Source organism: Nannospalax galili, unplaced genomic scaffold (genome assembly GCF_000622305.1).
Source record: "Nannospalax galili isolate Female #2095 unplaced genomic scaffold, S.galili_v1.0 scaffold1129, whole genome shotgun sequence".
NCBI classification, from domain to species: Eukaryota; Metazoa; Chordata; class Mammalia; order Rodentia; family Spalacidae; genus Nannospalax; species Nannospalax galili.
The window spans coordinates 14,271-26,836 of NW_008359461.1; the positions used below are offsets into that span (position 1 = coordinate 14,271).

The window sequence follows — 12,566 nt, forward strand, 5'->3', positions numbered from 1 at the left end:
GAAGGAGGTGACTGAAAGAGAAGAACACTGATGGATGCCAACCTTCCTTTTTTTAATTTTTTCTTTTTAGTTTTTAATTTAGCCCCTGGGAGCACGTTGCAGTCTTCCCCCCAACCCCCAACCCCGTGCTCAGTCCCCCTGTTTTTGAAGTCTCTTTTCTCAACATGATGGTTCTCAACATATTTGGGGGAAATGACCTTGAGCAGAGTACAGCAGGAAAAGCGCCACTCTTCTGTTCTAAATTCATTTTCGTCCCTTCTTGTCTCAAACTATGGACTTGCCACCACCACCGTGTTCGGTGGGAAAAAAGAAAAACCTCCTGCTCCCTTGGCTCTGCTGGAAGCTGGGGGTGCTGGGCCCCTGTGCAGTAGTGCACAGAATTCTAGCTTTTTTCCTCCTTTCTCTGTATATTGGGCTCAGAACTTACACTGTGTCTCTATGTGAATATGGACAGCTAGTTAGCATTTACCACCATGTTCCTGTCTACTGTTTAATAAAAAATAAAAAGTAAAAAAAATGGGTATAGAAGGTCAGCAAAGGGTAGGTTTGAGATGTTTGGGTGGGTTAAGTGGGCATTTTGAGAACACGGCTTCTCCTTTGGCACGTTAATTGTCATGTTTGACAGACATCCTTGCAGTTTAAGATGACACTTTTAAGATAAATTTCTCTCCTCATGGTGCCCTGAGCCCTGCCACTCAGTGGGAGAATCAGCAGAACCTGCAGGATTCTATTTGGAATTGACATTCTCTATTGTAATTTTGTTTATTTTTAAATTTTTTATTTTCACTGGAAAGGAAAGAAGATGATGCTCAATTTTAAACGTTATAAGTGTACAAGTTGCTTTGTTACAATAAAATTAAATGTGTACACACACAAAAAGAGAAACTAAACAATATTTTGGAGAAAAAAGAAACAAAAGCAATGATGAAACAAAACATTTTTAAAAGCCATAATATGAAAACATACAAACAAATCAGCTAACCAACAACAACAAAGAAAAAGAAAAAAAATGCTGTTCCAGTCTGTATTTTGCTTGAATTTTTTTAAATACTGCAGTGTCTCCCTTTATTATAACTTCTTTGATGTTCTCTGAGAGTTGAAATGCAAGGAATGGACTTCTCAAAACATTTTCATTTGCGAGGTTTCTCTCCAGTATGAATTCTCTGGTACCTTTTATGTGCTGAGTGCTCAGTTGGTCACATTCATCTTATCAGAATGGTTACTTTCCAGCATGAATTCTCTGATGAAACATTAAAACTGACATACAACTAAAGGACTTGTCACATGCTTCACATATGTAGGGTTTCTCTCACGTATGAATTACATGATGTGCTCTAAGATGAGATATATTTCTAAAGGACTTATTACATTCTTCACATTTGTAGGGATTCTCTCCAATATGCATTCGCTGATGTACTCTAAGATATGACACATGACTAAAGGACTTGCCACATTCTTCATATTTGTGGGGTTTCTCTCCAGTATGACTTCCCTGCTGTAATTTGAAACTTGACATCTGAAGTAAAGGACCTGTTACATGCTTCATATCTGTAGGATTTCTGTACATTATACATGCTCTGATGTCTTCTAAGAGTTGAGGTCTGGTTGGCTACAGTCTTCCTTCTATTCACATTCCAGGGCTCCTTGTTACAGGAGACCAGAACAGGCTTACACACAGACCTATAAACACCAGATTGCTGTAGTTCTCCAACATCACCTCCCTGTACAAAGCCCTCTGAGCAGAGTCTGGGCAGTCCTACTCCTCCTGGGAGAAGTCTATAGACACATCCTTGAATGTCAATGGATCCTGAAAAGAAGTCATCTGTCTCCTCCTTCTGTGAGTTTCCTTTCCAGGCAATCTTACATAAACACTCTTTCTTTCAAAAAACTTCCTTTCAGTTCACTGAATATCCATTTCACCTGAAAAGAAGCCATCTCTATCCTCCTCCCGTGAGTTTCTTTTCCAGGCTTTCTTACATAAACAGTCTCCTTTTTCTTTTGAGAAAATTACTTTCAGTTCACTGAAAATCCACTTCACCTGTGAGTGCTGGCTCCACGTCCCGGGCTCCTCCGAGCACCCGGAGGACCGGCTCTTCCATGGTTCCGTTGCTCCCGGGAGAGCAGCCTGCTCCTGTTGCACACCCAGCGGGCTACCTCTGCTTAAATTTTTAATGGTGAAGTGTTCTGCCTAAGATTCCTACAGCCACATGTATCTGAAGCTCAGTCATAAAGACTATTTGTTACGGAGTTCAGGACCACCAGGAAAGACTACCCAGACTCAAACAAGTTCCAAATCAGTCAAATTGTTTAAAATTTCATTAGAATTTTAAAGAAAAAGAAATCCTCAGGGCAGGCAAGCTGGTAATCTTGGCAGCTGCAGTTGAGGAGGAGGTCAGACACGTGGCTGACTAGCAGCCACCTGGCTGGGAGAAGAAAGCTTTAGAGAAAAAAACACAAGATGCTAGGGGCAGCCCAAAACCTTAAAGAAAGCATGTTTAGTAAGAAAGGCATGAAGAAGAAAAGGGGAAATAACTCTTCCCTGAACTGTTGGGAAGTGGGCGCCTCCCAGACTACATGGCTGCAGCTAGGAAGTTCGCTCTCTCATTCTGCCCATCTGTTTAGGATAACCCACCTTCCTAGGAGTGGTCCTATGACCAGATGGTTGACCAGTTAAACTTACATAAAGCGGGGCACTCGGGGTATTACACATTAATTCTGATTTGTGAATGGGGTGCTTGAGATGATACTGCCTTGGCTAGGTGACAACAGGATGACAGGTGAGGCTGAAACCTTGGCTAGGGTTCTGAGCTTCGGCGTGGTCAGGGGGACCAACGCATTGGATCTCACACGCTCATCTCTGGAGCAATGAAGGAGGTAGAGGAAAAAAAAACCCAGTCATCTTGGCATTGCTGTGCTTAGTACCTGACAGGGCCAAAGCCTTGGGGATATAGGCAGTTCCATCTTGGGTGACTGGTGGGGTCAAGAACCTTGGCGGCTAGTGCTGACTACTCGGGCAGTGGACGAGGCCAAAGACTTGAGGCAATCTGGACTGTTTTCTATCTGTCATGCCCCAACATATTTTACCAGTTGAATCATTTATTTCTTACAACACAGTTCATCGCCTGGTTTTTCTTCCTCTCACACACCACCTTGACCACAATTTATTTTACATAAACAGATCCTTTTCTTGGACAGATACCAAAATGTGCACTTTTGTTTATTGCTCTGTGTGTTAAGAGAAAGAACAAGCACAACACACCATTAATTTGTGACTGGTGTTTTTGTTTGCTGCAAAGCAACGATCATAATAACCACTGAGGACAGAAACTCAGTCTTTAGTAGTATTTATTTGGGAATACATCACCTGCCATTGGGAATGTCATACGTAATTCATATCCAGCTGCTTATGGAGGTAAAAAGCGTTGCATTTTGCAACACGCACACAATGCTCCAACACAGAGAATGATGCCACACCCATTTCTTTCACACTGATTTTGGTGTTTGAAGCTATGCTTCAGGGTTATATTTTTCATTCCTCTGTAGTTGGTTAATATTTCAGGAACTAGTCAAGTTCATTACAGCTGAACTGACTAGAAAACCTTTGTATTTTCTGAAGCCAGAGTAGGGTGAAGTGGTAAACAAAACAAACCCAACTCCTGATTATCTGCTAATATATACTTAACACACTTTTGTAGCGCTTGCTATTGTGAATGTGTCAGTAGCATCTAGCAACCAGTAAATGGTAGTGTTTTGTAAGAAAATAAAAGCAAAAGCCACCTGGCTTTCTTGGACTGGTACCTTTGCCCAGAGCATGAAGAACACCTAAACTCAATTTCAGTGTCCCCTCACATGCAGCACTGTGCCAAACTGAAATTTAAGTCACATAAAATGCTGGACCACCTTGGACCATTTGACAATACTGTACTAACGCTTGCTGCTTGTTAGACAGCTCCCTACCCTCAAAGACCTTATATCAGGCTACTAGGATGCTTAGAGGCTACCCCAATCCTTCCTGACCTTCTACCAATTTAGGGAGATGGTTTCTGGTTTGGCCCAGACACTCCCTTGTGAGCCCCATCTACAGCTTTTTCAGGGGGCAATAATACCAACTTGGTACCATAAAACAAAAAGGAGATGCCAGGACCCTCCCACAACAGGATCATTCCTCTTCTGTCAGGTACTTGAAATATTAAGCAGTACCCTTGCACTTGCTCATTCCTCTTAGGGAAATCACACTCTGGATGCTACAGAGATGCAAGCGCTGAGCACGTCATCTAAGTTGCCTTCAAGGCACTCAGGGTCCCTACCACAGAAATGTTGCCTGAGCTACAAAGTGCTTTGTCCTTTTTCAAATGGGGCCATACTCCCAGGATGCAGGCCAATATTCACCTGGGTTGGCATGTATCTGTTCTCTAGGCTAGACTGGGAAATAATAGCTCTTCATCTTCTGCCCTAATAAGGTAGTTGTTGGGCCCTTACCCACCTTGGCCCGATACATGAATTATCTTTAGTTGGGAAAGCCTATGCTTTCATTCCCCCTCTAAATCAATGAAATTTAAGATTATGTTTTCAATTTCTTTGGAGAATTATGTTGCAAATTTGATGGGAATTGCTTTGAATCTGTAAATTGCTTTTGGTAGCATGGCTATTTTCACAATATATATTAATCCTACTGATCCACAAGTATAGGAGGTCTTTCCATCTTCTAGTATCCTATTCAATTTCTTAAGTTTTTATTATACAAGTCTTTCACTTCCTTGGTTATATTTATTTCAAGATTTTTTTTTGAGGTTATCATGAATGGGACTGGTTGGTTTGTGCTAACTTTGTATCTTGCTAGCTACTTTGCTGAATGTGTTCATCTGCTCCTGAAGTTTTCTGGTGGCACCTTTAGGGTCTTTTATGTACAGAATAATTTCATCTGAAAATAAGAATATTTTGACTTCTTCCTTTCCAATCTGTATCCCCTTTATCACCTTCACCTGTCTTACTGTTCTAGCTAAAACTTCAAGCACTATGTTGAACAGGAATGGAGAGAGTAGACATCCTTGTCTTGGTCCTGATTTTAAGGGAAACTTTGGATTTTTCTCCATTTAGCATGATGTTGACTGTGGGTTTATTGTATATTGCCTTTGTCATATTGAGATATATCCCCTGTATTCATAGATTCTCTGTGACTTTATCATGATGGGATGTTGTATTTTGTCAAAGGCCTTTTCTGCATCTAATGAGATGATCATGTGATTTTTGTACTTAACATTTATTTATGTGTCAGATTGCATTTTTTGATTTATGTATGTTGAATACATAAATCCCTGCATCTCTAGGATGACTTCCAGTTGATCATGCTCAACAATCTTTTTGATGTGCTCTTGCATTCAGTTTGTAAGTTTTTGTTTTGTTTTTAAAAATCCCTTCATCAATATTAAGTCAAAGGATATCAGGCATCTCGGTATGCCATCTTTTGATAAATATGTCATCTAACAAATCAAATAAACTTTTGGCATCTTTTTAAACTGCACAAGTTTTCCATATTGAACCTTGACTCTCCACTTAGTTAGGGCCATATTGATAAACTTAGCCTGATCCAATTTTATGTTCCTTCCACCACTAGCCCACACCTTTAAAATCTGTTCTCAGACACATTCCACAGACTCCTGCTTGAAATAATTAGCAAACTCATTTTTTAGTAGTGTAAGGCACCTCCTCATGGACTACACTTTCTATGTCACCTCTGGGGGACACCTTAGCCTTGAGACTGGTTATTGGTCTTGACGTGAAAGCATAACTCTCACCTTGAAGGGGTTAAGAGATAGTTTATTCTGGAGCCAAATATGAGTGACCATGGCCCAGGAATGCAGATTCCGGTGACCCCAGTTCCATGTTCCAGCATGGAAGCAGTTTCACAATGTTTTTGTAGTAACAGAACAAAGAAACTTCATAAATCAAGACACTTTTCAAATACATTGGTAGATAAAGTCAGCAGGCAGATTATAGCAAAGATGGGTGGGGATGGGGATTCTACTATAGGTCTCAGATACTATCTCATGACCACCTGATGAGATTCCTAGCCTTTTGATTGGTGGAAGGAACTGCTTCTTTGTTAAGGTAATGCATTCTATAGTCACAAGATGCTAAGGTCAGAAACAGATGGGCAAGGAGTGGCTATTTGGGGGCTAAAGATAGCCTAAGATTATTGTAAATAAGCTCTGGCTCAGCAAACATTCTGAACTCCCCACAGTCACTGAAGTATTAATCAGTTGGTCAGCCTCGCAGAGTCCAGTTCAAGACCTAGGATTTTCCTGGGAACTTTTGTTCACAGTTTAGAGGCAACAACTGGTGGGTACTAAGGGATATCCACATTGTCTTGCCTGGCATTTCCTTCAGGAATGGTCACTGGCAACTCAGCAGACAAAGCTGGATTAATTCCTTCAAGCAAGGGTGGGGAGGGAAGTTCTTCAGGGGATGGGGGTGGGGATGAATTCTCTGCTGAGGGTGGAGAGACTAAACCATCAGGTGAAATAAACCCTTCAGAGTCTGGGTGTTCGGTCCTCAGCCTCATGAGGGTTTCTCCCACACATTTCCATCCCAGGTTATAGAATTCCACTCTTTCCCTAACAGTACCCTCACTTTTACTGCTGACACTCTTCAAGATTGCAAATTAAATTTGCATTGTAAGTCAGCCAAGTGTCTAAGTATAATGAGGGCTTCAGCTTGATTTTTCTGCAGCTTGACCTCTATGGCTGCTGGAGAGAAGATTCTCTTCCAGGGTGCACTTAAAAACCTTTAGACTGTTGATGCGAATCTGGAGCAGATTAATTTTATCACTGAGCTCATTCTTTTCCTTCATCGCTTTATCCAGAGACACTAGAAGCAACCAGCCAGCATCATTATTTGACCACAAATTGTCGGAATTTTTTTTTTTTAATCTTTTTGAAGCAGGGTCTCCCTGTAGCCCCAGCTGTCCCAGAACTCACTATGTAGACCAGGCTGGCCTTGAACTCACAGAGATCCGCCTGCCTCTGCCTCCCAAGTGCTGGGACTACAGGTGTGTACCACCACGCGTCACTAAATTCATGGTTCCTCACAAGGTGAATAGGAAGACTCAAATGGATTTATCTCTGTAATTTCTTTAAATAGTTCACACCATGAACTTTCAGTCCTCTCCATGCTACTTTTGACACAAAAGCATAACTCTCATCTCAAAGGGGATAAGAGATAGTTTATCCTGGAGCCTTCTGATAGGAGGAGCATCTACTGTCTTGCTGTTGTTTGTTTCCTGACTTAATTAAATGTTGAATCCTCTCCTCTCAGAGGGGCTGGCAAAAAAAGTTTTCAAACCTGTCCTAAAAATTTCACCAAACCCCCAAATTCTTCTCCCACTTGTGATTTCACATGAGACTTTTTAGCACAAGTGTATGCTTTTTTCCTAAGTGCCTCCCACTTTTTGTGCTTCCCTAGACCCTCTGCCACAGGCTCTCCAGATCACTGAGCACACAATGCCCTAAGGAGCACAGCATTGTTACATAACAGCCTAACTATTTTGCAGTTTTCAGGGACTTATAAGCCCATTGCCTAGCTCAGCTCGCCTCCTGATCACCCTGGTGGAAACATCAATGCCTTAGAACAGTCTTGTCCACCTCCCATCAGGGCGCATTGGTTTGGGTCCACCGCTCCCATATCCATGGCATTCACCTGGACACAGGCCTTCCTGGGTGATGTTTTCTGGCTCTCTATGTTCTGGGCACTGTTGTCACGTGTCTGGTGTTTCCAAGGCCAACCAAAATGGCGCTTCACTACCTCTGAAATTGTGATCCCCCGGAAGGTACCCCAAAGAATGGGTGGAAGTGAGATGCCAGACCAGCTTGCCTATAGCATGCGATTTCGGGGACAAAGACACGTGATCCACATGAAACTCAAGACAAACCTGCTGCCCAGACACTTTCCTATATTTACTAACGATGACCAAGGAGCCATGCAAGAAGACTACCCATTTGTCCCTCGTGACTGTTACTACTACAGCTACCTGGAAGGGGTCCCTGGGTCTACAGCGACAGTAGATACCTGCTATGGAGGTCTGCGTGGCATGCTACAGGTAGATGACTTCACTTATGAAATCAAACCACTGCAGACATCTTCAAAATTTGAACACATAGTGTCTCTGCTTATGTTAGAAGAAAGGACACAGGAGTCTAACAAGTGTAACAGTGATGAGATAGGGGAAGTGGCAAATCAATTCCTTGAAGAGGAAAATCTTATTGAAAGTCCCAGAGCAGCACCAGCTTATTTGTGGCAGTTACATATGAAACACATAAGAATTCTCTACACGTTATCTAACTCACTTATCAAGAAAAATGACAACCGTACCTTCATGGTAGAGAGTGTACTGATTATGACCAACATAGCAGATACCATCTATAAACCAAGTGGTTTGAATGTCTTTGTACGTGCTATATGCTTATGGAACCAAAACGATGCCATAGATCTTGTAAATCAACAACCTGGATCGATGTTAACAGACTATGGCAGCTTGAGAACAAAATTTCATGGACAGCTAGAAAGTTCTGTCGCAGTGATTTTAACAGGACATAAGATTCAAAACAACAATTATTATGCCAATTTTAATGGAATGTGCAATGCCTACTGGGGAGCAATATTACTCCATGTGGCAAGATACCATGTATTTCTGGCTGCAACTACTTTAGCCCATGCATTAGGTCACAGCCTGGGCATGCGCCATGACAGGGTGGGCTGTGTTTGTTTTAGAAGACGCAATTGTGTCATGAATGAAAATATTGGCCTTCTGGATATGCTAAGCAATTGTTCTCAAGCTGTGATATATGGAAGGATCAATGGTTGGGACACTTGCCTGAGTAGTCTTAATATTCCTTATACTAATTTTCCCTACACATTATCTCGCTGTGGAGATAAGATCCATGGTGAATCTGAGCAATGTGACTGTGGCTCCTTCAAAGAGTGTGCCTCTAGTAAGTGTTGTAACATCGACTGTACACTAACTATGGGCAGTGTGTGTAGTTTAGGAACTTGCTGCCTGGACTGTAAATTTGCTCCCTCTGGAACAATTTGCAGGGACCAACGTGGTATTTGTGATCTGCCAGAATACTGTGATGGAAAGTCAGAGAATTGTCCAGAGGACTTTCACATTCAAGATGGAACCCCCTGTTCAGCAGTATCAGTATGTATGGCTGGAAACTGCAGCGACCGAGACACACAGTGTCAGGCTCTTTTCGGATACCAAGTCCACGATGGCTCACCAGCATGCTACAAAGAATTGAATCGCAGAGGTGACCGATTTGGAAACTGCGGGGTGAGTTTGCAAAGAGGGGGAAGCAAACCTGTTGTATGTGAAGATGATAATGTATTTTGTGGACTGCTGCACTGTGGAGATGTCACTCGTGTTCCTGGTGGAGGTGAGCATACTACATTTCATCATATAAGAGTACAAGATCTTAAAGAAGAACACTGCTTTGGCTATGATGCACACCACGGATCAGAAGTCCCAGAAATGGGGCTTGTCGTGGATGGTGCAACCTGTGGCCCAGGGAAATTCTGTCGTAGGCAGAACTGCACTTTTCATCAAGACATCGGTTTTGACTGTGATGTCAGCACTTGTAATTTCAGAGGGGTGTGTAACAGCAAGAGTCATTGTCACTGTATATATGGTTGGCAACCACCATCATGTGACCAGAGAGGAATGGGTGGTAGTGAAGACAGTGGCCCTCCACCTACCAATGACCAAGGTCTTCAAGCCCAGATACGCATGAGTATAAACAGGATCCTGCTTGTTCTCTTCACTCGCATGATTCTCATTCTGGTCGCACTTCTTTTTGGTGCAATTTTAAGAGCAGCAATCGTGGACACTGAAGAAAGTGCTGCAGGACATCCAAATCCACATAATTGATCTCATTAAATACTAAATGGGGCCACAGAGTGAACAGAATCAGTATCAATCACTAGAAGAAATTGTCAACGATTCCCCTGATGAATTACTGAGACTTTCATATAGAAATAAAATCCCTGGGGAATGAAAAAAAAAGTGTCTTGTATATTTAAATTCACCTTTTAAAGAATTTTTTAAAAAACTGTGTCTGATGCCAGGTGTGGTGGCACACGCCTTTAATCCCAGCAGAGGCAGGTGGATCTCTGTGAGTTCAAGGCCAGCCTGGTCTACATAGCAAGTTCCAGGTCCACTGGGGCTACAGGGAGACCCTGTCTCAATAAGACCAAAAAAACCTATTTGTCTGTGTGTGGGTATGTGCACTTGAATGCAGGTGCCTGTGGGGGTGAGAGGCATCACTGGATCCCCAAGAGCTGGAGCTACAGGCAGTTTTGAAGTGCCCAACATGGGTACTGGGAACTGAAAGGTCCTCTGCAAGAGCAGCAAGCACTCTTAACTACTGAGCTATGAAATTCACACAGTACATCAGTTCTGAGTTTCTTGGGTTTTTAATTTTTTTTCACTTTTTTTCCTGTTTTGCAGTACAGGCATCACAGCCAAGAGCTCAGAACTTCACCCATGTTAGGCAAGTGCCCAACCACTTCACCACACCCCAAAACTGTGCCATATCATCTTTTTAACTTATTGATTCAAAAATTTCATACAATGTATTTTGATCATATTCAATCCCCTCTCGCATCCCCTCCCTCATCTTACCACCCCCAACCACCCTTCCCAACTTCAGGTCCCCTATTAGCAAATGAAAAACCCCATCTTACATAACACATCTGAACTGAGTGCCAAGGAAATCTTATCTCATTAGAATGCCAGTGGTCTGTAAATCATACACACAGATGGACCAAAGTAAGGAGCCACTCTGTGCTTTGTACAGGGTTTTTGGTAGGAATATGTACAGTTTTCTTGCAATGGAAACTTTACACTTGTTTTCTGTTTCTCGTACACAGTACTTGGGATCGTCAAGCAGGGATTTCTCTCTTCCTCAGCCATCAGATACACTCCAGTTTCCCCCATCAAAGTCAGTTATTTGAAGCCCGAGTGCATGCAGGTTACTCTTTGGCTATTTCAGGGCCTCATTCCGCACAATCATCCCTGAGAAGTTACAGATTTCAGCAAATAAACTAGAGGACACGATGTAAAGTCATGTGAAGCTGTGAAACTTCCCAACTGCCACTCAGAGAATCTTGGATTGGAGGCCCATGAGCTAACTGCTGCCTGCTGTGAGGACCTGGGTTCTGCTTTTACCCACAGTAAAACCCTGTGGGGAAGCAACCTGTTGGAGAATGCCTGGGTCTACAATGGGGTGAGTGTGTGTGCTGAGTGAGACCCAGAAATAGCCAAAGTATAACCTGCAAGGGCTGCACATAACTAACTTTGATGAGGAAAACCAAGCATTTCTGACCGATGAGAAAAAGAAGAGGTGAGGGAGGAAATAGGGGAGGGTGTCTGAATATGACCAAAATATATTGTATGAAATTCTTGAATCAATAAAATGTTTTTTAAAAATCCTACCTTTCTCTTTTCCCATATCCATTCTTCTTTTTTTATGGTTTTGTTTCATTTTGTTTGGTTTGGTTTTGTTCTGACAGGTCTCCCTAGTCGCAGTCCATATGAGCTCACTATGTAGACCAGACTGTCCTCCATCTCACAGGGCTCTACCTGCCTCTGCCTCCTGAGTGCTGGGAATAAAAGCGTGCACTGCCACGCCTGGAGTCATTCCTCTTTGTTTGTTTTTAAGAAAAAAAAATTTTTGTCTTTTTGAGACAGGGTCTCCCTGTAGCCCCAGCTGTCCCAGAACTCACTATGTAGACCAGGCTGGCCTCGAACTCACAAAGATCCGCCTGCCTCTGCCTCCCAAGTGCTGGGATTAAAGGTATGTGCCACTATGCCTGTCCAAGAAAAATATTTTTTATTATCTCATTTTTAATTGAAAGTATTAATCATTTCTAACAGCTTTCTGGTGGACTTTTTGAGATCTCTTATGTATAATATCATGTCATCTGCAAGTAGTGATGATTTGACCTCTTCTTTTCCAATTAGTACTCCTTTAATTTCCTTCTCTTGTCTTATTGCTCTTGCAAGAGATCATGGACAGCCCTGTCTGGTTCCTGATTTTAATGGAATGCTTCCATTTCTGCATTTAGAGTGAATATAGCTATGGGTTTGTTGTATATAGCTTTAATTATGTTGAAGTATGTTCCCTCCAGACCAAAAGGGGATCATCATACCAGATCTCAGATTATATTACACAACTATAGTCATAAAAACAGCATGGTACTGATATAGAAATAGACACATAGATCAATGGAACACAATAGAAGACCCAAACATGAGTACTTGTAAATTCAGCCACCTGATATTTGACAAAGGTGCCAAGAACACACAATGGAGGAAAGACAGCATCTTCAGTGAATGGTGCTGGCAAAACTGGATCTCCGCCTGTAGAAGAATGAAATTGGACCTTTATCTTTCACCCTGCACAAAAGTCAACTCCAGATGAATCAAAGACCTCAATATAAAACCTGAAACTCTGAAACTGCTAGAAGAAAACATAGGCAGTACCCTCCAAGATACAGGCATAGGAAATGAC

At 42.2% G+C, this 12,566-nt stretch overlaps 1 protein-coding gene across 1 annotated transcript; it reads left to right on the top strand.

Moving 5' to 3' along the window:
* The first annotated feature begins 7,684 nt into the window (after positions 1-7,684).
* Positions 7,685-9,975, top strand: LOC103725880 (disintegrin and metalloproteinase domain-containing protein 21-like). Its single transcript, XM_008823221.2, has one exon. It carries the CDS (start codon positions 7,685-7,687, stop codon positions 9,920-9,922), a length of 2,238 nt encoding a protein of 745 aa, XP_008821443.1. The 3' UTR covers positions 9,923-9,975.
* Positions 9,976-12,566: the final 2,591 nt, after the last annotated feature.